The sequence below is a fragment of the Schistocerca serialis genome, chromosome 10, assembly GCF_023864345.2.
Source record: "Schistocerca serialis cubense isolate TAMUIC-IGC-003099 chromosome 10, iqSchSeri2.2, whole genome shotgun sequence".
In the NCBI taxonomy this organism is placed as follows: domain Eukaryota; kingdom Metazoa; phylum Arthropoda; class Insecta; order Orthoptera; family Acrididae; genus Schistocerca; species Schistocerca serialis.
The window spans coordinates 141,095,474-141,121,939 of record NC_064647.1 but is presented as its reverse complement, the minus strand read 5'-3'; the positions used below and the strand labels follow the sequence as shown (position 1 = coordinate 141,121,939).

At 42.5% G+C, this 26,466-nt stretch overlaps 1 protein-coding gene across 4 annotated transcripts in view; it reads right to left on the bottom strand.

Annotated features, from left to right (window-relative positions):
• The window catches only part of LOC126424983 (zinc finger protein 501-like), a 263,358-nt gene that overhangs the window by 60,046 nt on the left and 176,846 nt on the right, over positions 1-26,466 (bottom strand). The window contains exon 7 of one of the 4 annotated variants that reach the window (XM_050087872.1): positions 3,653-4,890. The exons of the other annotated variants lie outside the window; for them this stretch is intronic. Coding sequence (XP_049943829.1) covers positions 4,269-4,890 — 622 coding nt within the window. The 3' untranslated portion in view covers positions 3,653-4,268. Of the gene's footprint in view, positions 1-3,652; positions 4,891-26,466 lie in introns of those variants that run through there. 4 annotated transcript variants of the gene reach the window in all.

Below are 26,466 nucleotides of genomic sequence, written 5' to 3'. Positions count from 1 at the left end.
GGTGTCAATGTGTTCTTTTTTCCATTTCCAGGAGTGTACATTGCCACATGTATCATTCGTGGATAAACAGAGTGAGCCGAGTTTCACACGATCTATGTTTCCGGAACCCATATCGAATTCTACAGACGAGATTTTCTCTTTCCGCAACTGTCATAATACGCGAACATAAAACATGTTTCAAGACTATACAGTCGCCCGACATCAAAGATACATGTCTGCGGCTTTGTCCATCAGTTCGACGACACTTGCGGCAAACGGATATGACCTGAATTTTTTTTGCAATCTCTAGAACACTTCGTTCCTCTAGAGGCTACTGTTCAATGCCGCTACGAGATACGGAAGGTCTGTCGCATATTCTAGAATAGAATGGGTTTCCTTCAGGTCCATTTGAGCGATTTTAGTTGCTCTTCTACAGTATGGTCACTTATTCCGACATCTATGATTTTCTCAACCGTGAGACAAGTTAAAGGAAGAACTACAATGCAATCTTCCTCTACGAAACAGTTTTGGAAAAAAGACGTTTTGTACAGAGTGGCACACATAAAACCGGCCCCTGCGCTGAAAGGAATATGAATGAAGAAAATAAACGTACGTCATCACTTTCTTACATTTCTACTGTACAGTTTCATTATTATCTATGTAATTAACAGTTTAAGTAAAAGTTTTACTTTTATTAGTTTAATAAGCATATTTTAGAAAGGAATTGAAAGTCTGTGTTCAAAATGTTCTCCGCCAACATCCAAGCAAAGTTATGCACGTCGAAGCATGTTAAGGAAAACACTTTTCAGTACTCTTTGAGCAATGTTCCGAGTTTCTTCACATATGTTGTTTTTTAATATGACAAGTGTTCTGGGATTGTTGCGGTACACTCTAGCCTTTAGAAATCCCCAGAGGTAAAAGTTATACGGTGACAAGTCGGGAGAGCCAGCTAAGGACAAGTCCGACGTATGAGAAGTTGCCTCATCTTGCTGGAAATATGCACAAAATTTTTCGTTTGGAGTTAACAGAGCCGAAAATTCATTGTAGAGTTGCAAGCAAAAATGTGTGTTGACAGTTTTGTTGAAGAACAATTGCCCGATAATTCTGTTACCAGATACAGCACATCATACACCAATTTTTAAATCGTGTAACGGCTTTTGCAGTTTGCCATGGGTATTCTCTCTAGCCCAGTGTCCTGTGTTTTGTGAAGTAACGAAACCCGACGGATAAAACCAAGCTTCATCCGAAAAAAGGAGGAACGGATCAAGATGTCCCCCAGCGACATTTTCCAGCAATCAGTTACAGTAATGTGTACGCTTACCCTTGTCCACTTCTTTTATTTGCTGAACAACACTCACACGGCAAGGTTTCATTTTTAAGTCATAAAGGATGCGTTTACATGACCTGCGTGATATTCCACGTTGCTGTCATAATCGTCGTGTTGACTTGGGACTTCTTTCAATGTGTGCCTTCACGTTTGCCACAACTTCAGGTGAACATACAGTCGGTGCCTTATTTCTCCTTGAATTAACAACACTGCCTGTTGAACGCCACTTTCTCACTAGATCCTAAATCGTTGATTTTGCAGGAATATAACTTTCAGGAAACCTTTCATGAAAAGTGTTACGAACAACTTTAATGGATTCAGGCCGCACATATTCTTCAACAATGAACACATGTTATTCAATGGAGTAAGGCATGACAATGAAGCCGGCCGATGTGGCAGTGCGGTTAAAGGCGCTGCAGTCTGGAACCGCAAGACTGCTACGGTCGCAGGTTCGAATCCTGCCTCGGGCATGGATGTTTGTGATGTCCTTAGGTTAGTTAGGTTTAACTAGTTCTAAGTTCTAGGGGACTAATGACCTCAGCAGTTGAGTCCCATAGTGCTCAGAGCCATTGGAACCATGACAATGAAGTACATGGTTTATAACGACTACTTTCCGTATGAACTACTCACACGCTACTGCTGGTGGAAGGTGGCAAAGAAACTGACCCGCTAGTAACGCTACTCACGCACGTTCGCATTCCAGTTCGGGCTGGTTTTATGTGCGCCACCCTTTACTTCGGCCTTTTCTGGGTCGTGCTGTCTTTCAATACATTAAGGTCATCGAGTGTCTGGACACGTGGTTTGAATCTGTATACTGACCAAAGCTTCAGTACAATAATCTGCAATTTCTTCTTGAGAAGACTGACGGCAATGTATGGCTGGTGCTGGATGTGTGCCCAGTAAACCCAGTCACACTGCTACACAGCGACAGGCCACAAAAACGAGAGGAATTACTACAAAAATTTGGTGGGGCGAAAAGATTCAAGAGCTGAGCAACAAAGCACACAGCGATCCTCCTCTCCCCATTCCATAACATTACAAATCCCTTGCACAACCTTGCAAAGAATTGTAAAACCGGATTTGATATTTCAACCTCATATATTGGAAGTGGCTCATCAGTTACAATCAGGAGGTAAACGGAGTAAGTACAATTACATTAATGGACAGAAAAGACCAGAATGACGGATTTCTGACAAATCTTGTAATGTCTGACGAGGCAAATTTTTATCTCAGTGGGTTTATCAATAACCAATATTTCTGATATTACTAGGATACAAACCCGAAGCTCATTTATGAAAAGGCCCGATGTAGGCAAGAGGTTGTCTGGTGTTCCTATGTAATTGTTGGGTCATTTTACTTTAAGAGTGGCCAGCAAGTGGGTGTCAAATCAGAGCAGTATGCGACCATAATTAACAATTTCTTCATTCCACAACTGTGGGAACATAGCATCTAAACACGATATGGTTTCACCAAGAAGGGGCTACAGTCCAAATGCCCTGAATTCAATGAGTACACTGCGGCACCACTTTCCAAATCAGTTATGATCATGATAAGTGATCTGATCCTCCATCCGTTAATTTCTTTCTGTAAAGTCATCTGCAGTACATGTTTTCTCATGGCAGCTCCACAACACTGATGAGCTTAAAGCTGTTGTATGGGAAGACAGAGAGGTTTTCCCTCAAGAAATGACTGAAAACGTAGTGATGAGCTTCCCCCAGACATCTTCCAGCAGCGCAACCTCAATGATGGAAGCCATTTGTGTGAACTGCTATTTAAGAAATAACCTTCAGTTTCACTTTCAAAATGGTTCAAATGGCTCTGAGCACTATGGAACTTAACATCTGAGGTCATCAGTCCCCTAGAACTCAGAGCCACCTAAACCTAACTAACCTAAAGACATCACACACACCCATGCCCGAGGCAGGATTCGAACCTGCGACCGTAGCGGTCGCGCGGTTCCAGACTGAAGCGCCTAGAACCGCTCGGCCACACGGGCCGGCAGTTTCACTTTTCAGTAGTGGCAATGTGTGTAGGGCAGTTACCTATATCTTACAGGGGAGTGAATATCCATTAGACCTCAGAATAACCAAATGAAAATATACTGCTTTCACATGCTACCATATATTTTAGACACATAATTTTGGACACAGCATGAGCGCAGTATCATTTTTACAGATGTTTAGATCAAGCTGAAAACCTAAAACGACACTTGGTAACACCTTACTGAAGGCATGGATTCTGTGATGATTTTTAATGGAATTTCTGTCATTATTTGAGATTCCTTGTTTATTGGATTATGGGTGCAAGACAAGTAACAATTAGTGCACAAGAAATTAAGCTGCATTAGATATTCTGGCTGCTGATAACGTATTTCAAACTTGAATCAGCACTAACCATGAGTAATACTAAACAGTAACTGATGACTATGTTAGAGAGACCAATCCTACTGGAGCAAGAGAAATCTGAATTACACTAGATGTGAGATTTCACTAGCAGTTTGCAAGCTGTATCTGCTCTTCAGCTACTTATGGCACAATCGGATCAATACCACTATTCAACACTGTGCATTTATAGGTGTATTTTTAGATATTTTTACGTGTACTGTTACCAAATGTGAATGTTTCTCCAATATGTGGCTTGCGAATCTCTGTAGAAAAACAACACAAGTATAATAATGTTCCCTTGCATGAAGAATTAGGTGTAGTCTCAGGTTGCTGTAGTAGAAGAATTTCTGTTGATAAATGTTGCAAATGTATGCCTTTTCACAAGTGTGCAGTCATGACTGTTATTTAAACTTTTTGATGCTTCTAAACCACTTATTACGCACTTGACAGTCTCATGGGCGATCCCAGTGTGCATTTGCGAATCCTGCTTCAGTACCTAACTTTGACCCAATGTCTTGTTGCAAACGCCACAGCTGTAGGTGGATTTGCCAGTGTGCAACTGCAAATGCTCCTTTATATTAGTTTTGTGTATGAATGTCTTGCTGCAAAACCTCACATCTGTGTGGGCGTTCGCCAATGTGTGTGTGCCAATGTTGTTTCAGGTGACAACTTTGCACGAATCTCTTGTTGCAAAGGCCACAGCTGTACCGGCGTTCCCCAGAGTGCACCAACAAATGCTTATTCAGATTGGTTTGGGCAGTGAATGTCTTTTTGCAAAATCCACAGATGTAGGGGCGCTCGCCAGTGTGCAGTCGTGAATGCTGCTTCAAGTGACAACTTTGTGTGAATGTATTGTTGCAAACGCCACAGCTGTAAGGGCGTTCACCACTGTGCACTCGGAAGTGCCTCTTCAAACCGCTACTCTTTGTGAACATCTTGTGACACACGCTGCATGAATGCTGAAGCTCACATTGGTTCAAGTGTATATGCTCCTTCAGTTCCTGCAACTGTGCAAACGTTGTTTTGCAGATGCCACATCTGTGCCCCAAATGTCTTGTATCAATTTTATTCCCATAGAATGCTTCCTGCCTGGTGGTACACTGTATCATGTTGCATGTCTCTGAAGCCATTGGAACGCAGTTAAACAAACCTCTGAAATCACCGTTAGTCTTGTCGTCTTCCACACCAACAGCAATAGTACTGCAGAAAGTGGAGAAAACTGTGTCAGAAACTATTTTCGTAACAGTGCAAGTATGAGAATGAAAAATTATATTAACAAAAGCTAGGTTGACAAATGTCTCTAAAGTTCCAGCAAACTAGATTATAAAGTAAGAGCACACTGATTTGAATTAACATAATTTTTTGCTTGTCTTCAATTAGCAGCAAAGAGAGTTGAGTTAATTTGAGATATTTGTTTAGAACCCAAAAACTTGTCAGAGAGTCTTCCATAATAGTTAAATGTAGACAAATTCGATGACAGCAGATTGTTGCAAAGTGAGACATCACGATAACATGAACAACAATAATTCCTTCAGCAGATGTAAGAAATTGACTGAGAGGGACTATAGAACTCTAATCCATACTGCAGTAACTTCTACATCATTACATACACTCTGCAAGCCACCGATGATGGGTGACGGAAATTTAACTTCAGATATTCCTTTTGTCTCACATCAGTGATACGATGCGATAGTTTTAAAATATTTTCATAGCTATCTTACCACCCAGGAGTCATTGGTCACCAAAACGAATGAGCGAATTTCCTCGTGGAACACTGGTGAATAAAAATGTTCACAGAGTGATGGGCCACGGAAGAGATATTGCACCGAAGAGAATCCTATGTAAAACTTGCAGATCTTTGGAAGGAAGCTATTTAAATGAAAGTGAGAGGTCGGAAAACTTTCAAAACTAGGCTTTGGTAAAAAGTTTGCACAATTATTCGTCTTGAAAGGAATGGAAAGCTAAAATAGCTTTCAATTCAACAAACGTAGTTTAAAGAAGAATCTAGCCTTTGTGAGTAACATACTCCCTAAGTACTACATTCAAAATATTAAGGTGTTAATATACTTATTTATTCATTATCGTTCACTAATTGAACAAAACTCATAAACTAATCACCACCAAATAATTAGTACTATACTCGGAGGGAACTGGACTTCGTATCCAGAGAGCTCTTGGCACTTCATTTGAAGATATCGTCAAGACTGTCCGCAGATTCTTGGACGTGGGTTGACAGCGCTACTTGGGCGTTCTCAGACTGGAAACGACAACAAGACGCAGCACGTCAAATTGATAAGTTTCATCAATTCAGAGACCGTTTACCAGAAGAAGAGAACAACGAAGTTCGTAGACGAACTGTATACAATCTAGCGGACAAACCTTTGCCTGATGCGGCGGTATCGATCTTGGAGAAGGGACTGAACTTCGCACCCACTCCGAGGACACCACCTGTTGTGGACATCATTAGCTCTGTCGAACAAGGCTTCCCAGGGAATCTGCCGAGAAGATCCGGCGGGCGACTTGCCGTGCTCTGACACGGGCTCAAGTGCCTAAGAACAATATAACAGCTGCAGAGAGGTCAGTGGTTCGATACCTACGAGAAGATCCTGATATTGTGATTTTACCGGTGGATAAGGGAAATGCGACTGTTATCCTCTCCACGTCAATGTATCTGAGCAAGATGAACCAGCTTTTGGACGACTCTGCATATCGCATACTAAAAAAGGGCCCCACAGCCAAAATTCAGCGTAAAACTTTGGAGCTCCTCAAGAACAGCACGATCTCCGATGTGGTTGCTAAGAAACTACGTACACAGGCGCCCGTACCGCCCAGGCTATATGGATTGCCCAAAATTCACAAGGATAATGTGCCACTGCGGCCTATTGTGAGTAATATTGGGGCACCAACGTATAATCTCGTGGAACATCTGGCAGCGCAACTGAGCCCTTTAGTAGGAAAGTGTGAGCATCATATCCGTAACACAGGACTTTATTCGTCGGCTCAAGAACTTACGACTCCCACCATCAGATATACTCGTAAGTTTTGACGTAGTGTCACTTTTTACTCGAGTACCACAGCAGGAACCGCTGTTGCTCATTAGCGAGAAGTTGGATGGGGAACTTTTAGACTTATTCCAACATGTGCTCAACTCGACGTACTTCTTATTCACTGGACAATATTCTAAACAGACTAACGGCGTCGCAATGGGTAGTCCATTGTCACCTATTGTGGCTAATCTTTTTATGGAAGACTTCGAAGAGAGAGCACTCCAGTCGTCGGATTTGAAACCTACGTGTTTGTGGCGATATGTGGACGACACCTTTGTTATCTGGCCTCACGGCACTGCATCGCTGAATGTATTTGTTGAGCATCTTAACTCGCTTCATCCCAACATCAAGTTCACTATGGAGATGGAGAAAAACTGCGAACTTCCATTCTTGGACGTGTTGGTACGGAGAAAAGAAGATGGTACATTAGGTCACGCAGTGCACCGTAAACCAACACACACGGACTTATACTTACAGGCCACCAGCTGTCACTAGCCTTCGCAACGAAGTGGCATACTTAGGACGCTGGTTCACAGAGCACGAGCCCCATCAGACCGTATTCGTATGAACTACTCACACGCTACTGCTGGTGGAAGGTGGCAAAGAAACTGACACGCTAGTAACGCTACTCACGCACGTTCGCATTCCAGTTCGGGCTGGTTTTATGTGCGCCACCCTTTACTTCGGCCTTTTCTGGGTCGTGCTGTCTTTCGATACATTAAGGTCATCGAGTGTCTGGACACGTGGTTTCAATCTGTATACTGACCAAAGCTTCAGTACAATAATCTGCACTGGAAGTGGCTCATCAGTTACAATCAGGAGGTAAACGGAGTAAGTACAATTACATTAATGGACAGAAAGGACCAGAATGACGGATTTCTGACAAATCTTGTAATGTCTGACGAGGCAAATTTTTATCTCAGTGGGTTTATCAATAACCAATATTTCTGCTATTACTAGGATACAAAGCCGAAGCTCATTTATGAAAAGGCCCGATGTAGGCAAGAGGTTGTCTGGTGTGCCTATGTACTTGTTGGGCCATTTTGCTTTAAGAGCTTATCCAATGAGCTATTCCATCTGCGTACCACTTTCCAACAAAATGGATATTCCGAACGGGAGATTCGCCATGCCTTACACCCGAAGCGGGTTACCCAACGTGAGGAACTGGAAGAAGGCGAAGAACAAAGGGGAATGGTCATCTTGCCATACATCGGCGGTGTCTCTTCAAAAATAGGAAGATGATTGAAGAGGCATAAAGTTAAATGTGTCTTTCGTCCGCCGGCAAAACTCAGAGCTCTCTTGGGCTCATCTAAGGACAGCCTTGGCCTAAGAAGACGCGGTGTTTACGAGATTCCTTGTAGCTGCGGCATGTCGTACATCGGACAAACTTGTCGCACTGTAGAAGAGAGATGTACTGAACACCGACGCTACACTCGTCTGGAGCAACAGAGAAGTCTGCAGTGACCGAGCATTGTCTCAGTACAGACCATTCTATGAATTATCAACACACCAAAATTCTCGCGTCGACGAGTTCGTACTGGGACAGTTTTATTAAGGAAGCAGTGGAAATACGTAGCTCGTCGAATCTTGTAAATAGAGACACGGGCTTTCAGCTCAGTACAGTTTGGGATCCAGCAGTGACCATATTGAAGTCGCATCGAGCAGAGAGGAGTACTTTTGGTCATACGACGGATGACGATTCGCCAGCAACATAAATATTCTGTTGACAACGGGAGGATAGTCACGCGCCTATGCGGACGCTCATTTTTTTGTTCTTCATCTTGCAGGTGGCGTTGCTGTCCTTCCAGCTACAGGTTGATATCGGCGCTATTGGCCATCGAATTTTGGTGCCTCCACGCATGCGCACTTCCTGCCTAAGACTGGCTTAAATAGGGGGCCCTAGTCTTGCCTTAGCAGTGTGTTCGTCGCACCTGAAGATGTCGGCCAATTGCGCTGATGAAATATTGTAGAGTTTTCACTATGACATCCGACGTCTCGCCCGAGAACCATATATACAATTAGTACTATACAATTTATAATGTAAGAATGATCTCGCACAATCTTAACGTTTTGACTCAAACACTATTTTGCAATTCACATGACTTAATCTGTGCAACCAATATGTCAGATTCATGTGTACAGGATAGGGTGTTTGAATTTTTCAGCTGTGCTGGTAATGGTCCAGTAACTTCCTGTTTTATTTATTCCACGGTATTCCAAACAAACGTCAGGCTTGTAATAATTGCTTTAGCTGAGGCAACTCCTGTTCAACATAAAACACTCAAATTGTGCACGACCAGACGTTTCTTGTGGTACCCGCATTAAATGGTATACATCAACTACTCCCCACATTGACCAAGTGTGGACCCACGACTTATGAGAAAAAGTTATTCCTTCTTTTGGCTGAAAAGCATTATTTTTATACCGATTAAAAATCGGCTAACATATGAATGGTTGTACCAGAATTTTCGTCTACTGGGTCTTGACGCTGTAGTTATATATCTCATTCCTTATTTATTACATATTTGTTGATCTAGTGTAGATCTCAGTTATTCAAAATCGCTGTACTTTTAACAATAATTCGGATCTTTGTTTTTTATTGTGGATTTGCAACACAACAACACAAAGCCACTCTTTTAGAAAAACTGGAACTGGAAATATACCTAAAATTGGGTACCCAAATAAATATCTTCTCCAAGTAACTTAAAAGTGGTTTGTATAGTAGATATGTAGATGTACGAGAGTTATCCAGTAATGAAGTTTCCATATTATATTTGTCTGCAAAATAAACTTTGCCCATGACTTGTGATGCCTGGTGAGTTCGACTGATATGTGTTGACAATACTCACACCGACTTATGATGCAGACAGCAGTATATTGCAAGCATGCTGCCAGTTAGCGTGGATACAAGTGTATCCGCATGGATAATCTGCACTGTCATTCGTTATTACACAGGAAAACTAATATATGCTGTCGATATCCACCAAGGGTCAGCCTGTGACTATGAGGAAGGCTGTATGAGCATTGTAATGGGTATGAGACATGAATCCATCATTTGACCTCTGACACAAAACATGAGAGAATCGTGTGGAGGAACCTGACGAAAGTGCCGAAAAAGGCAAAGGCAACACATTCGACGGGGAAAGTTATGGCAACCATCTTTTGGGACTGCTAAGGGGTGTTGCACATTCTGTACCTGGCTTGCAACACCACAATGGATGCAGAGATGTACTGTACTGTCTTATTAATCTGTGAACAGCCAAGAAAAGAAAACGTTCTGGAATGTTGCATCGCGAAGTTCCCTTTCTTGTAATTTTTTTTTTTTTATAAAATAGTGAAACTTACTTGTCAGACGCCCCTCACAGAAATGATTTTCTCTTACAGCCAAGGATAGTCTCAAAGTGTTGAGTCTGACTACTGCAGCAACAAGACTTGTCTTGTTGAGAGATGTGAATGCGTGTGCCCAATACTTCATTGTTTATTAAATATTAATGTAGCTCTTCCTCTCTCCTCTCTGAACATGAGATACAACAAGTCCTAGTGAAAGTGTCATATTCAACATCTGCAGACTGGTTGAAATCTGCCAAAAAACAGCAGCTTCATGACGAAACAAGAAATAAAATCAAAACTATAGATATATAAAGATGTTCACACAACTCTGTTACTTACATCACAGTAAAAACTGTAAAGCAAACAGTGTGACAAATTAAACGCATCTGTGTTTAGGATGAAACAAGTCATGATGTCCCTAATAATAACTTCTACTGCGTTTACCAAAATGCCTTGATCCATTGGTTTCATGTCATGTCAGCGTGTGGTTTCACAAGAACAGTGTTTTGGAATCCATATTGGTTGTCATGGGGAAACACTTCTGATCTAGACCGCTCACTGCGTTTGGGCTCATATTGTGATCTACGATTTTACAACAGATAGGTGGAAGAAGAAAAGATATTGGACAACAGTTTCGTGAATCTGCTATCCTTCTTGTACACAGGAAAGACATGTGCTTTCTTACAGCATAGCTTCTTGTTCGAGGAATCTATGTACAAAATATGAAAACAGTTTTCCAGCAATGGGAAAGGGCCATAAGAATAATAAACGAAAATAGTAGTAGAGCTGAATGTAATGATCTGTTCAAAACATGGAGATCTCAACTATACCTTGTGAGTACTTTCTATGACTGCACAGATAGCTTTGTCCATGAGCATGGAACAAGAGTTACACTGAACTTACATTTACCAAGGAAGAGTAAACATACAACAGCATTTTCTACCATGGAATAAAACCGTGCCATAAACTGCGGAAAGAGCTTAAACAGATTACGAAAATAAACATAGTTACAAAGGCAGTTACAAAATACCTGTTAAGCAACACATTTTATACAATGAAAGATTACATAGACAACACAGGGCAGGAATTTAGCAAAAAGTGTAACACATATAAATAATAATGACGACAATATAACATACATCATTTCACATAACACTTTCACACTATGTTTCTTACTTCTTTTTATTCCTTTTCTGAGAAACTTTCTTCTGAAGCTGTGCAAGGTCCATTACAATATCTTACTCTTTTTATCAGCTTCACATCTCACTCTTTATAGACGGATGGTGACTTGGTTTTCACGTTAATGAATGGGGAGTTGCAGTACACAAAATCAGCCATCATCACTAAGGGCCGGAGCCAGCTGATAATGTATGTAGCATCACGTCATGGAGCAATGTGTATATAGTCGGTGTAATGTGTGAAGTGACTGGGAGTGAGATATGAATGAACAGTGTAGGACTAGCCTACAATAAACAGTTTCTTTGAAAAACGGTATTGTACACTGGGGATAAACTGAATGAGGTAGCACTGTTTTAAACAGACAAGTATTCTGTTCAGAAGGATGGAGCGTGTAGTCTTCATCTGGTCATCCTGATTTAAGTTTTCCGTGGATTCTGTAAATTATTTCAGGCAAATGCCGCGATGGTTCCTACTATAAGGCCCCGACAGACTACCTGTCCCAACCTCGTCAAAGTAGGCGAGTAAGTATATAAATACCTTAATATATGAATTAAATTATTTTTCATGTTCTTAAATAGCAGCATGAAGACAGGTCCAATATACTGGTATAATTTATCTTGGATGGATAAAACAACTACTACTCCTGCTATTAAACTTGAAATAAGATCTACCTCTAACAACAATTACATAAGCTCCTTGGACCTTATTTAATTTTCGCGATATCAGCCATTTCTAAACAGCCTTGACAGTAATATCTACATCATTCATTTTTGCAGTAGTGAGAGAATACACTGACTCAGTAAATTGTAAATTTTCGTTGTAATGGACTATTTGAAATTGGAAGTCAGCAGTTCTGCTTCGCATTGCTATCCTCAGTTTCAGATTCTGTGTGATCCATCATCCATGAGTCTCTAAACACAATCTTTGGTGGTAATGAAAGTCGTTAAACACGCTGAAGTGGCTATTCTGGGTCATTCCGCGCCGCATTTGTGAATGGAACAGGAACAAAAATGACGGGTAGTGGTACAAGGTACCCTTCACCACTCACCGTACACTGGCTGGCGGAGAGTGTATGTAAATGCAGACGTAGAAACAACTGCAAATCGTGCCGCAAGTAGGAACAAACGGTACCTGTCGTCTGGTCTCCGAGGTCATATTTCTATGATTCCAGCGACTGACACAGAAGGCTGAAAAAAACAGACCCGTTCACAGGGTTTCAACGAAGCTCACAATTTGCATTATTTTCCCCAGAAAATCCTTTGCTTTGTTCTGAGCCGAGCGCAAGTGCAGAACCAGAGACTTTGAAGCTTCTGTGACCAGCATTCTGCGAATTTTTAGACAGAATAGTTGTGTGGAGATAACAGCGATTGGTTTAGGGCAATTTACACCATTTGGTCGCTCGCTTTCAAAATGACAGTCACAAAAGCATTATTTATTTTGCCGCCAACCAGTTTCAACCCGCGATGGGGTCATCTTCAGGGCAATTTACACCATTTGGTCGCTCCAGCGCTGAAGCGACCAAATGGTGTAAATTGGCCTGAAGATGACCCCATCGTGGGTTGAAACCGGTTGGCGGCAAAATAAATAATGCGATTGTCACTGTTATTTCGAATAATTGAGCATTATGCGACTTCCTGGACTTGCGCCACAGAGTTGAGTCCTACACAATGGAGGCTGCTACACAGGTACGTCTAGGGGCACATAAGGATATTTCAGATTAGGCACCTCTCTACCCGGTCTAGATAACAACAGCTCTAGGAGACCTGGAAGCATTGGTTTAATGTAAATAAAATACATAGAAAAAAGTAAGTAAACTGTTCATTATGTCAAAAGAATTCACTGCAACTGTTAATACATTTATCCCACAGTGACAGAATACAGTCAATGTCTTCATAGATAGAAGTTTGCAGTTGCCTGCCAAACCAAAATCGTGCCACGGCGTGCACCTCTTAATCCAAGGAGCCACGAATTTCTCTGTCCACAAAACATCGTGTGGAAGAAACCTGGCGAAAGTGCCGAAAAAAGGCAAAGCTAGCACATCCGACAGGGAAAGTTATGGCAACCATCTTTTTGGAGTGTCAGGGGTCGTTACTCGTTCACTACTTGCCTTGCAACACCGCAATGAATGCAGAGGGGTGCTGTAATGTGTTGAGGAAGCTGCGAACTGCCATCAAAACAAAATGTTCTGTAGTTTTGTCTCGCAAAGTTCCCTTTCTTTACGACAATGTTCTGCCTCATGCAACTCCAATGACCCAGGTAGGGCTAGAAAGATGCAGTTGGGAAGTGTTGCCACTTTCTCAATACTCTCCGGAGCCTGCACCAAGCGATTTTTCACATGGCCCCCCAAGTCAGAAATCATCATAGAGTTAAGCCCTTCAACACCGATGATGAATTCAGATCAACAGTGAACACCTGGTTATGAACGCAGGACCTCACCTGATCAAACACAGGTCTGGAAAAACTTGGGTCATGTTACCAAAAATGCTTGGAAAAACATGGAGACTATGAAGAAAAGTAACAGAAGCACTGTAAAATTTCAGTAAAATTACTTCAACATCATAAATTGGTGTGACGTTTTTATAAAAGAATGATACTTATGGGATGCTCCTAATAGAAATGATGTTTCTCTGACAGCCAAGGATGGTCTCACAAAGTTAAGTCTAACTGCTAAGGAAGCAGACTTGTCTTTCTAATAGATGTAAATGTATCCGCGTTTATTAAACTTAAATGTTTACCTAAGCGTTTGTTAAATATTAATCTAGTTCTTGCTTTCTGGACCTGGGGTACAAGTCATTATCAGCATTTAACTGCCCTTTGTAGATATGGGTCTACAGGTGCTGCAGATTTCTTGCATGATGTCATTTTCTGCTTAGTTTGCTGTTTCATTTTAAAATAACCATTCTATTTGATAATTCAGAGTTTAGCTAATTTCGCCCCCTTGCCCATTATAAATCTATGTTTCTTTCTTTTCTGGAAAACATTACTTCTGAAGCTGTGCAAGGGATAATGGTAATACCTTATTCTCGCTCTGAGCAGATTTCGCTCGTTATATAGGGCTGCTGATTCATTTCTTCACCGTAGCGAATGGGAAACTGCGGCAAGTCGAAAATACACAGCATTTGTTTGTGGTGACAGAAGTTACGAATTCCGTGTTCTACCTTTTGGACTGAACATTAGCGCAGGATTTATTTCAGCTTAAAAGTTGAGTTTACGACAGGTGTGAGGTGGCACCCTATGACGAAAAACGTAGCCAAACATTGAGACCAGCCACATCTCCGGGCCGCTCAATTAAGCTGAGTGTTGAGTGTAACAAATATATATATATACACGTATATTTTGGTTCCATAGCACGTGGGGGCTAGAGCGAACTATACAAATCTACAGTGTGTAGTGCCCAGTACCGACGTACACCCCACACACAGTCAGCTACATGGTTAGCAGCCTTTGATGTGTACCGCATACTGGACCAAATTAGGGGGACTCAACTCTGTGGTGCAAGTCACATGCCTTACTGAAAGATTTGGATCAATGCACTGAGATAGATGCAGTAGTTCTAGATTTCCATAAGGCATTTGATTCAGTACCACAGCTATGTGACTAGACAGAAGATTTTTTCGTAGGGAGGACGAAGCAAGTTAAGTTCGGAAGTGACCAAGGGAAGTGTGTTGGGACCCTCGCTATTCATATTGTATATTAATAATCTTGTGGAAGATATTAACAGTAACCTCATAGGTTTTCACTGTTGATGCACTTATCAACAATGAAGTACTGCCTGAAAGAAGCTGCATAAACATACAGGCAGACCGTGGTCATTTTTCTAAGTGGTGAAAAGATTAGCAAATTGCTTTATATGTTCAGAAAAAAAGAACTGAGCATTTCTCAAAACGAAGAAATGTAATGTCCTATGACTGCAATGTCAATGAATCACACTTGCAGCCAGTCAACTCATACAAATATCTGGGTGTAACACTTGGTAGGGATAGGAAATGAAATGATCACGTAGGTTCGGTCGTGAGTAAAGTTGGTGGTTGAAGGAGATCGGTGTTTACCGTCCCATCGACAACGAGGCCATTAGAGATGGAGCAGAAGCTCAGATTAGGGAAGGATGGGGATGAAACCAGTTGCGCCCCTTGAAAGGAACTATCCCAACATTTTCCTGTAATGATTAGGGAAATCACCGAAAACCTAAATCAGGATGGTCGGATGCAGATTTGAAGTGTAGTCCTCCTGAATGCGTGTCCAGTGTACTAACCACTGTGCCACCTCGCTCGGTAAGTTAGTGACTGACTCCAAGTAACTGGTAAAATATGGAGGAAATGCAGTAGGTCTACAAGGGAAATAGCTTACACACCGTACGTGAATGTTCAAATGTGTGGGAACAGTACCAAATTGGACTAACAGGGGATACTGCACAAATACAGAGAATGGCAGCACGAATGGTTCCAGGTGTTTTTTATCCTTACGGGGGTCTCACAGAGATGATGAAGAAAAGAAACTGTTCAATTCTTGAACACAGATGTAAAATCATTGAGAAAGTCTACTTACAAAGTTTCAAGAATCATCTTTATATGATGGCTCTAGGAATGTATTATAACCCCACATATCACTCCCATAGATATCGCGAGGTCAAGATTGTTGTTGTTGTTATGGTCCTCAGTCCTGAGACTGGTTTGATGCAGCTCTCCATGCTACTCTATCCTGTGCAAGCTTTTTCATCTCCCAGTACCTACTGCAACCTACATCCTTCAGAATCTGCTTAGTGTATTCATCTCTTGCTCTCCCTCTACGATTTTTACCCTCCACGCTGCCCTCCAATACTAAATTGGTGATCCCTTGATGCCTCAGAACATGTCCTACCAACCGATCCCTTCTTCTGGTCAAGTTGTGCCACAAACTTCTCTTCTCCCCAATCCTATTCAATACTTCCTCATTAGTTATGTGATCTACCCATCTAATCTTCAGCATTCTTCTGTAGCACCACATTTCGAAAGCTTCTATTCTCTTCTTGTCCAAACTATTTATCGTCCATGTTTCACTTCCATACATGGCTACACTCCATACGAATACTTTCAGAAATGACTTCCTGACACTTAAATCAATACTGGATGTTAACAAATTTCTCTTCTTCAGAAACGCTTTCCTTGCCATTGCCAGTCTACATTTTATATCCTCTCTACTTCGACCATCATCAGTTATTTTGCTCCCCAAATAGCAAAACTCCTTTACTACTTTAAGTGCATCATTTCCTAATCTAATTCCCTCAGCATCACCCGACTTAATTAGACTACATTCCATTATCCTCGTTTTGCTTTTGTGGATGTTCATCTTATATCCTCCTTTCAAGACACTGTCCATTCCATTCAACTGCTCTTGCAAGTCCTTTGCTGTCTCTGACAGAATTACAATGTCATCGGCGAACCTCAAAGTTTTTATTTCTTCTCCATGAATTTTAATACCTACTCCGAATTTTTCTTTTGTTTCCTTTACTGCTTGCTCAATATACAGATTGAACAACATCGGGGAGAGGCTACAACCCTGTCTTACTCCCTTCCCAACCACTGCTTCCCTTTCATGTCCCTCGACTCTTATAACTGCCATCTGGTTTCTGTACAAATTGTAAATAGCCTTTCGCTCCCTGTATTTTACCCCTGCCACCTTTAGAATTTGAAAGAGAGTATTCCAGTCAACATTGTCAAAAGCTTTCTCTAAGTCTACAAATGCTAGAAACGTAGGTTTGCCTTTCCTTAATCTTTCTTCTAAGATAAGTCGTAAGGTCAGTATTGCCTCACGTGTTCCAGTGTTTCTACGGAATCCAAACTGATCTTCCCCGAGGTTGGCTTCTACTAGTTTTTCCATTCGTCTGTAAAGAATTCGTGTTAGTATTTTGCAGCTGAGGTCAAGATAAGATTAATTATACAAAGCATGGAGGTCGTGAAATAATCATTCTTCCTGTGCTCCATATGTGGGTGGGAATGAGAAATAATGATACCATGCCAGGCACATCACAATGATTTGGAGAATACACATATAGATGAAGATGTAAATGTTACACAATTTCTTTGGGTTTTGTGAATAGTGTTTCGATAAGTGTCTGCGAAGGAAGTCACTTTAAGCATCACTCATTGCGTTTTTCACAGTCAAATACGTCTGATTTAGCAATTCTCTACTTCAGCCTTATGCCTCTTTTTACACGTATCATGCAGTGGTCCCTGTTTTTGTGGAATTTCTTTAAAAAGAGTGTACATCATGGAGAGCCCCTCACATCACAGAGTTTTCTACTGGGTATATATTTCTTCAGTGGTTGGTCAACTATTTTTCTGGGCTTGAGGCAAAATTCCTCTATACACTACCACCAAGAGCTACAGATGTCGAGTTCTTATATGATGTGACAACAGATACCACATATTTTCATGAGAAGTGAGCTTCTGAACTGTTTCTTCCACGTAGTTCTCAAAAAATAAATTTAGTATTGTTTCACAGGATGTCTTTTCACGCCTGCAACTTATATAAAGGTAACTATCCAGTGATAGCTGATGATCAAAGTCCCTCGAATGAGGCTGTTAGTGCAGAACAAATGTATTAGTGTGCAAAAAAGAAATTTAGTATTGCTTCACATGATGTCTCTTCACATCTGCCACTTAGAAAATGGTAACTATCCAGTAATAGTTGATGATTAAAGTTCCTTTGATGGAGAACAAATGTATTTATGTCCCAATGTTTTCTCTATAGTTTCCAGTTACATCTGAGATTGTTCAGGTGGTCGATAGGTAGTGTATCAACTACAAATACTATTAGAATTGTATAAATGTTTTTCTCCATGTATAATTTATTCATATAATTTTCATTAACTTCAAGCATGGTAATAATGGCTATTTCAGAGGCTTCAATTAACAGTAATATGACTCATCGAGGTAAGACCTGTGTGGATATACAGAACACTGAGCCTTACCAAAGAGGTTTGAAATTTTCCATCCAACAGACCTGCAAAAGCTTCTGCATGAGGTTATATGACGGAGAAAAGCGTTGCACAGTCGATATGCTGAACTATATCTCTGAACAACAGCAAAGTGTTAAAGACTTGCAAAAGATCCGAATATGTTTGCAGACTTCCACAAACCTGACACAGCTGTTGTTGTAGTACTGTAAAACTTGACAGTAAATGTCTAACACTGCTATGCTATTGTCATTTTCTATGCTTTCTGCCATTCCTTAGTTGCTTCTTTACACTCCTGGAAATGGAAAAAAGAACACATTGACACGGGTGTGTCAGACCCACCATACTTGGTCCGGACACTGCGAGAGGGCTGTACAAGCAATGATCACACGCACGGCACAGCGGACACACCAGGAACCGCGGTGTTGGCCGTCGAATGGCGCTAGCTGCGCAGCATTTGTGCACCACCGCCGTCAGTGTCAGCCAGTTTGCCGTGGCATACGGAGCTCCATCGCAGTCTTTAACACTGGTAGCATGCCGCGACAGCGTGGACGTGAACCGTATGTGCAGTTGACGGACTTTGAGCGAGGGCGTATAGTGGGCATGCGGGAGGCCGGGTGGACGTACCGCCAAATTGCTCAACACGTGGGGCGTGAGGTCTCCACAGTACATCGATGTTGTCGCCAGTGGTCGGCGGAAGGTGCACGTGCCCGTCGATCTGGGACCGGACCGCAGCGACGCACGGATGCACGCCAAGACCGTAGGATCCTACGCAGTGCCGTAGGGGACCGCACCGCCACTTCCCAGCAAATTAGGGACACTGTTGCTCCTGGGGTATCGGCGAGGACCATTCACAACCGTCTCCATGAAGCTGGGCTACGGTCCCGCACACCGTTAGGCCGTCTTCCGCTCACGCCCCAACATCGTGCAGCCCGCCTCCAGTGGTGTCGCGACAGGCGTGAATGGAGGGACGAATGGAGACGTGTCGTCTTCAGCGATGAGAGTCGCTTCTGCCTTGGTGCCAATGATGGTCGTATGCGTGTTTGGCGCCATGCAGGTGAGCGCCACAATCAGGACTGCATACGACCGAGGCACACAGGGCCAACACCCGGCATCATGGTGTGGGGAGCGATCTCCTACACTGGCCGTATACCACTGGTGATCGTCGAGGGGACACTGAATAGTGCACGGTACATCCAAACCGTCATTGAACCCATCGTTCTACCATTCCTAGACCGGCAAGGGAATTTGCTGTTCCAACAGGACAATGCACGTCCGCATGTATCCCGTGCCACCCAACGTGCTCTAGAAGGTGTAAGTCAACTACCCTGGCCAGCAAGATCTCCAGATCTATCCCCCATTGAGCATGTTTGGGACTGGATGAAGCGTCGTCTCACGCGGTCTGCACGTCCAGCACGAACGTTGGTCCAACTGAGGCGCCAGGTGGAAATGGCATGGAAAGCCGTTCCACAGGACTACATCCAGCATCTCTACGATCGCCTCCATGGGAGAATAGCAGCCTGCATTGCTGCGAAAGGTGGATATACACTGTACTAGTGCCGACATTGTGCATGCTCTGTTGCCTGTGTCTATGTGCCTGTGGTTCTGTCAATGTGATCATGTGATGTATCTGACCCCAGGAATGTGTCAATAAAGTTTCCCCTTCCTGGGACAATGAATTCACAGTGTTCTTATTTCAATTTCCAGGAGTGTATCTTGGACATGTGGTTCTTAGACGCAGTTAACTGTAAGGAGGTTTATGTTGCACTCAGTGGTCTGTAATATATGGTCGTTTTTTTGTATAATAATTGCATTATATAAAAATTACAGGTTTCTGTTCTGGCATAATCACAAGCGCCAGAACGAAAAGGAAGAACAGAAGAGCAGAGAAGGCAGTGAGAAAACGTCAGCCAACAGTCCACTGCCAAGGACTCCGCCGAGTCATGAGCGACCTCTAGAAGAAGTGAATATAAGCGCTGCTCCTGCCAGCACTGCCTCCTTCCCTCTACCCAATGTGGCTTTCGGGTGTCCTTCTCTACTGATGACCTTCTCCTTCACCTCACTCACCTCCTCACCCAACAGTTAAATTCCCGTCACTTCACCATCTGCCTCTCTCTCTCAGCCTTGAGTGCACCTACGACCATGTACGGCATTCCAGTCTCCTCTTCAAGCTCCAAACCTCAGCCGTTCCTATAAACTACGTCCGTCTGATCGCCTCCTTCCTGTCACCATCAATAACATGGATTCCTACACCTTCCACCCCTCTGCCGGTGTGCCCCAATGTTCTGTCCTCTCCCCTCTTCTCTACCTTCTTTACATGGCGGACATGCCACCGCCTTCATCCCCCTTACAACTTCTCCAATACGCCAATGACACTGCCTTCCTTGCCCTTGCCCCTACCCTGCAATGCTACCAGCACCTTCTCCAATCCCATCTTGACCGGTTCACCACTTGGTGTAACCAGTGGCTGCTCAAGGTTAATCCTTCCAAAACCTAAGCGATCACTGTAGGCAAAAGCATCCTTTCCTTCTGCCTCCTTAATTTTTATCTCACCAGCTATGGCCGTCCTATTAACCTCAACCCCACCCTCAAGTACCTTGGCGTCACCCTTGACCGTCGCTTCTTGTGGACCCTCCATCTCCCGAAGATCCAAGCCAAGGCTCGCTCCCAACTCCATCTCCTCAAGCTCCTTTCTGGCTGCACATGGGGTCTGGAATCATCCACATCTATAAATCCTGCATCTGCCCCATCCTCTGTTATGCCCATCCCACCTGGATCTCCACCCCTCCTACATTCTACAAGTCCCTTCAAATCCTGGAACGCCTTGAGCTCTGCCTTGCCTGTCAAATCTGCCTCCATTCCCCCACACAGATCCTCTATGACTTAACTCCTTTCCCACACCTCCTCCTCTTCCTTGAACAGATACAGATCCTTTACACCTCCCGTAAACTTGATCCCCCTCACTTTGCCCAAGGTGGCTTCCACCAACTCCCCCTCCCTGATGATGCCCTCGTCCCCTCCATCTGCCCCACCTACCAGCTATGACCCTCCCCTTCCTCCTCCTGTGTTTTTCCTCCAGGGCACCCTCTTTCCCTTCTCTCCCTCTTCACTTCATTCCCCCTCCTCCCTCTCCTCCCCAGGCTTCCACACACCCCCTACCCTCTACCCTCCCCCTCCCTTCTTCTCTCCCACTGGCATCTTCCCCCCTTCCTCCTACCCTCACCTCTTCCCTCTGGCAGGCCCCCAACTTTTTTGTGTGCACAGTATGTTTTTAGTGAGCCGGAGAACGTCGCCACTGTGCTAGTGTTTGTCTTCCTGTCAGTTACTCAGTGCCTCTCCTTCAGTGCTCTTCTGTCCACGTGTGAAACTCTTGTCTCTGTTGAGTATAGTGCTGAACGTTTTTATACAAACAGCGCTTCTGTGAATGCCTTCATTTATTTTAATATGTATGTCTCCTGTTTTTATCCTCCATGTATGTTTGTTTATATGTCTTCCTGTTTTATGTATGTTTTTTTGTGGACGAAGAGCGGCATAGATATGCTGCTCCCAGCCTACCTTTCTGTAAGGGTTTTAAAATTACAATAAAGAAAAAAGAAAAAAAAAATGCCTCAGCCAGACATTAGTGCTCCGATGGGCTCAGTGTATGGACATTAATGGTCGGTTGTAGACTGGCACTCGCAGAACAGATTGTAGTGTTCTGTATCAAGTGCTTACTTGAACGCTGTCTATAGCGAAGATCATTTTACTGTTTGCATGTAGCCCTCGTTTGCGACATTTGCTGTAAATAAAAGTTAAGTATTGTCAATCTGCTTTCTAGAAATTAAACTATTAATGTTATTTACTTGAATTCTTGTATAGCATTCCGAGAACGCAGCACCCTTTCGGCACCGTATAAACGACGAATGGGCAAGATCCAACAACTGGCGATGAGTCTTCAGACGAACAACATGCCGACAGCCACAGAAATTTGTGTTTTTTGTGCTGGCGCCTTCATTCTCTCTTGTTTTCACTTCGCAGGAGCGCATATTACTTAACATTTTCTCGTCGTTTCTGCTAATCGGTGTTTTCTAGTGGGCGTTGCAGAAATTTTCTTTGTTTTTTTTTTTATTTATTTGTTGCATTTGTGTCCTCCGACATGCCCACCAATCCTGTCCCGCCCCTGCTAAGTGCCGCAGCCGCAAGCGTTAGATGCCACACAGCAGATGTCTCAGTTTCGGACGCAGCAGATTTCGTCTCTACTCAACACGGTGCAGCAGCTACTGGCTAACGCTGCATGCCCGACAGAACGAGCACCGCCTATTACAGCTGCTATACCACCTTTTCGACAATTTAATGAACAAGACGACGAATGGCTCGAATGGTTGCCTCAGTTTAACACCCACGTCATCACCCACAATGTGCCAGGTACTGTAAAACTTCCATGTCTATTATCAACGGTAGGAAGTGCAGTGTTCAGCCTTATCCAGAAGATATATCCTAACGCCAGTCCGAGTGAACTGTCGTACGACCAAGTAGTACAGTTCCTAACTATTATGACCAACAAGTGAATGTAGTAGCAGCTAGATATCAATTCTTTAATTAAAAAAAGGTCAGAACATAGGTATCGCGAGTGGGTAATAGATTTGCAAGGTATGGACAAGAAAATGTGCTTGCGGTGCTTTATATTCCGATGTTATGTTGTGTGATGTGATAACGTACAATGTATCTGATGTCAAACTCGCAGAACAAATTTCGAAACAGTCCGATCCATCATTTCGGCAGGTAGGGCATATACTAGGTCAGTACGATCCCGATGCCTTGTCACCTCATACATCTGAGCAGCCAGCTACTGACAAGGGAACCTCCCCATCGCATCCCCCTCAGATTTAGTTATAAGTTGGCCCTGAAAAACTGAACATAGACCAATCGAGGAAAGAGGAAAAAGTTGTGAGGAACTATGAAAAAAATAAGTAAAATATACAAACTGAGTAGCCCATGCACAACATAGGCAACATCAACGAGAGTGTAAGCTCACGAGCGCCGTGGTCCCGTGGTTAGCGCGAGTAGCTGCGGAACGAGACAATGCTCTCAGCCAAAATCTTGCCGAGCCCGACCTGATCCCATTGCATTACGGGACAAAGTCGCTGCTGAATTTAAGGAATTGCAAGATAACGGAGTTATTATGCCCATATAAGCTAGTCAATGGGCAAGTCAACTGATTTTGCTCCCCAAACCCTCAGGTCGCATTCGCCTCTGTGTTGACTTTTAAGTCTACGGTCACCCCACAAATTGTGATTGATACTTACCCATTGTCACGCCCAGAGGCTCTCATGGACAGGTTAGGATCTGGTTGCCACTTTTCAAAAACTGTTTTGTGGAACACATCTATCTTCAAATATCGCTCGATGAAGAATCTCAGTGTGTGCAGTGAATAATCATTTGGGCTTGTTCCAATATTTGCGTTCGCCTTTTGGCAGTGCTTCTGCACCTGCCATTTTTTCAACGTATTTGGAACAGCTGACTGCACAAGTGCCGAACTGCTCAAATTATTTGGACGAAATTTTCGTAGCAGGTAGTACACTTTAACATATTGCAAATTTACGTGCTTTGTTTCGTGTGTAACCTGCTGCAGGGCTAAAGTGTAGACTGGACAAGTAATTTTTTTGAAACCTGAGTTGCAGTATCTTGGCCATGTGATAAGCCGGCCTGAGTGGCCGAGCGGTTCTAGGCGCTACAGTCTGGAACCGAGCGACCGCTACGGTCGCAGGTTCGACTCCTGCCTCGGGCATGGATGTGTGTGATGTTCTTATGTTAGTTAGGTTTAAGTAGTTCTAAGTTCTACGGAACTGATGACCTCAGAAGTTAAGCCCCATAGTGCTCAGAGCCATTTGAACCATGTGATAAACAGTCAAGGTGAACATCCTCTGTAGTCGCATTTGTTAGCCATACGAGACTTAACAGTTCCTCGCAATATCACAGAATTGTAATCTGTCTTGGGGAAAATTAACTATTATATTCGATTCATACCGAATGCTGCGTGAATAGCGGCTCCATTGCATCGCTTGCGTCGCAAGAACGACTCGTTTCTTTGGAAAAATGAGTACCAAGTAGCTTCTCAAAAATTTATAGATGCATTGCTCAGCGATCTATGTTTAGTTCACTTTGATCCTGACAAACCAGTTGTATTGCATATTGACGCTTCTTCATATGGAATCGGTGCAGTGCCATCGCACAGAAGTGGTGATAAAGACAGACCTATTGCCTTAGCATCAAAAGTGTTGTCCAAAGCTCAGTGTAACTATTCACAAACTGAAAAAAGAGGCTTTGGCTATTGTGTTTGGATTCACAAAATTCCACCACTATTTGTATGGCAGAAAATTCTACTTAGTAACGGTCACAAGCCTTTGCAGTGCCGGTTTCATCCGACGAAACCGGTTCCTTACGAATTGCCCAAAAATAGCAAAGATAGGCTTTGTTGTCTCAGTACGAGAGAGAGACTGTGTATCGTGCGACAGCTCAACATGGTAATACGGACCCACTTTCACGTCATCCGATTGACCCTGACAGACTTTGACGCTTCTACTGCATCTTATTGTCACATCGATGCTCAGGGTTCTGAGCTGCTTTAGTCTTTTCCGCTGAGCTATAAGAAAATTACACAGGCCACGGATGCTGGTTCGGATTTAAACATTTTGCTAACATATATTTGCACGTCTTGGCCTCACTCAGTGCACAGCATAAACTCTGGGTGTTTGTGTTGTCCTCATCGTTTCATCATCATTCATGAAAGTGGCAATATTGGACTGAGCAAAGGTTGGGAATTTGTACGGGCGCTGATAACCGTGCAGTTGAGCGCCCCACAAACCAATCATCATCATCAACAGCATAAACTCTGTAGTGCGCCGATACTTAAGCAGGTTACTGTGCTTGTATTTACACAAATTACCTTGTGTTTACCAATATTGTTTACTTGAAAGATAAATATTTAAACTATAAAGTATGATTACGACATTTCTGTAAAGTTTACTTTAAAGTTCTATGTTTACTGAACCATATGTATATGCTAAAATATGTTTTGCAATTTCGTTCTTTGTCAAGACTTGTTTGCTAGAAATTTGTTTTGCCGGGATATTATGTAACAGTGACCAGAAATTTAAAATTTTTCATTTTGGTTGCACTATACACAGCTAGATATAAGAAGATATGTACGTGACAACCATAGCAGCCTCACACAGTTTATTCGAACCATTTTCATTTTTCTCCATACATGTATTTTGATGTGGCGGCTTGTTTTGTTTGTTGAATACTTGCATAAAATTTGTGCACGAAATACTGCAACAGATATTTGGCTCTGGGTATTGATGTGCGATGTCACATTCTGGCAGCTAACATGAAACCAGCTATTGAAACGGGAGATTATACAATTTCTGACTCTAGTTATACTGTGCAGTAAAAAATCGTCAATAACTGTGAAAGTCAGTAGTATGTTCAATAGATAGTCATATTAGAAATTAAACTGTAATCAAACAACTATATTCATGTTTCATGTTACTTCAAATCGTACTTTTGACTAACTACAAAGCCTAATCATACCCTAGAACAGTAAAATGTGCGAAAGTCGGTAACAAACAATTTGTAAAAATTTTCCATGAAAAACCTACATTTCACGAAAAATAAACACAACGACTAGATTGTAGATGTATCTGTAACCACGTAACATGCCTACAGTGAAGTACACTCTAAAACTGTAATTGTAATTTTACTTCAATGAATCCAAGATTATTTATCAGATTTTGTGATTGTTGTAAATCGTAAAAGGTAGAGCCCCGGAGGTAGGAACTATTGTTGAATGTGTATCAAAATTCAGTTTGGATCTTTGTCAGTATATCTCGTATTTTATAGTAGTTTTTCAGTTATATCAATTTCCTTTTTTGTTCTGTGCAAAGAAGTGATTGCAATAAACGCCACAAATAGTTAACTGCAAAGCCTGATGTCTACCATATTTAGAGAAGCTACTCACAAAATTGATTATGCAGGCCTGTGATCTACAGATAAGACATCCACGTTCTTTTCAGAGGATAACATCAAAACTCAAACGATTAGCTATGACTTGATGTAAAATGTTTAATTCAGTCTGTTGCAATGACCTACTTTCTGAGGTACACCTACAGAACAGTTTGTCACTTGAACAACGAATTTTAAATTCTGAATTTACTAGTCAGCTAACAAGTAGAACATCACAGCTCGTCCTCTAACGCTCTGTACGCCACTTCTTATACGGAGGCACCACACAGTTCAGAACCTTTC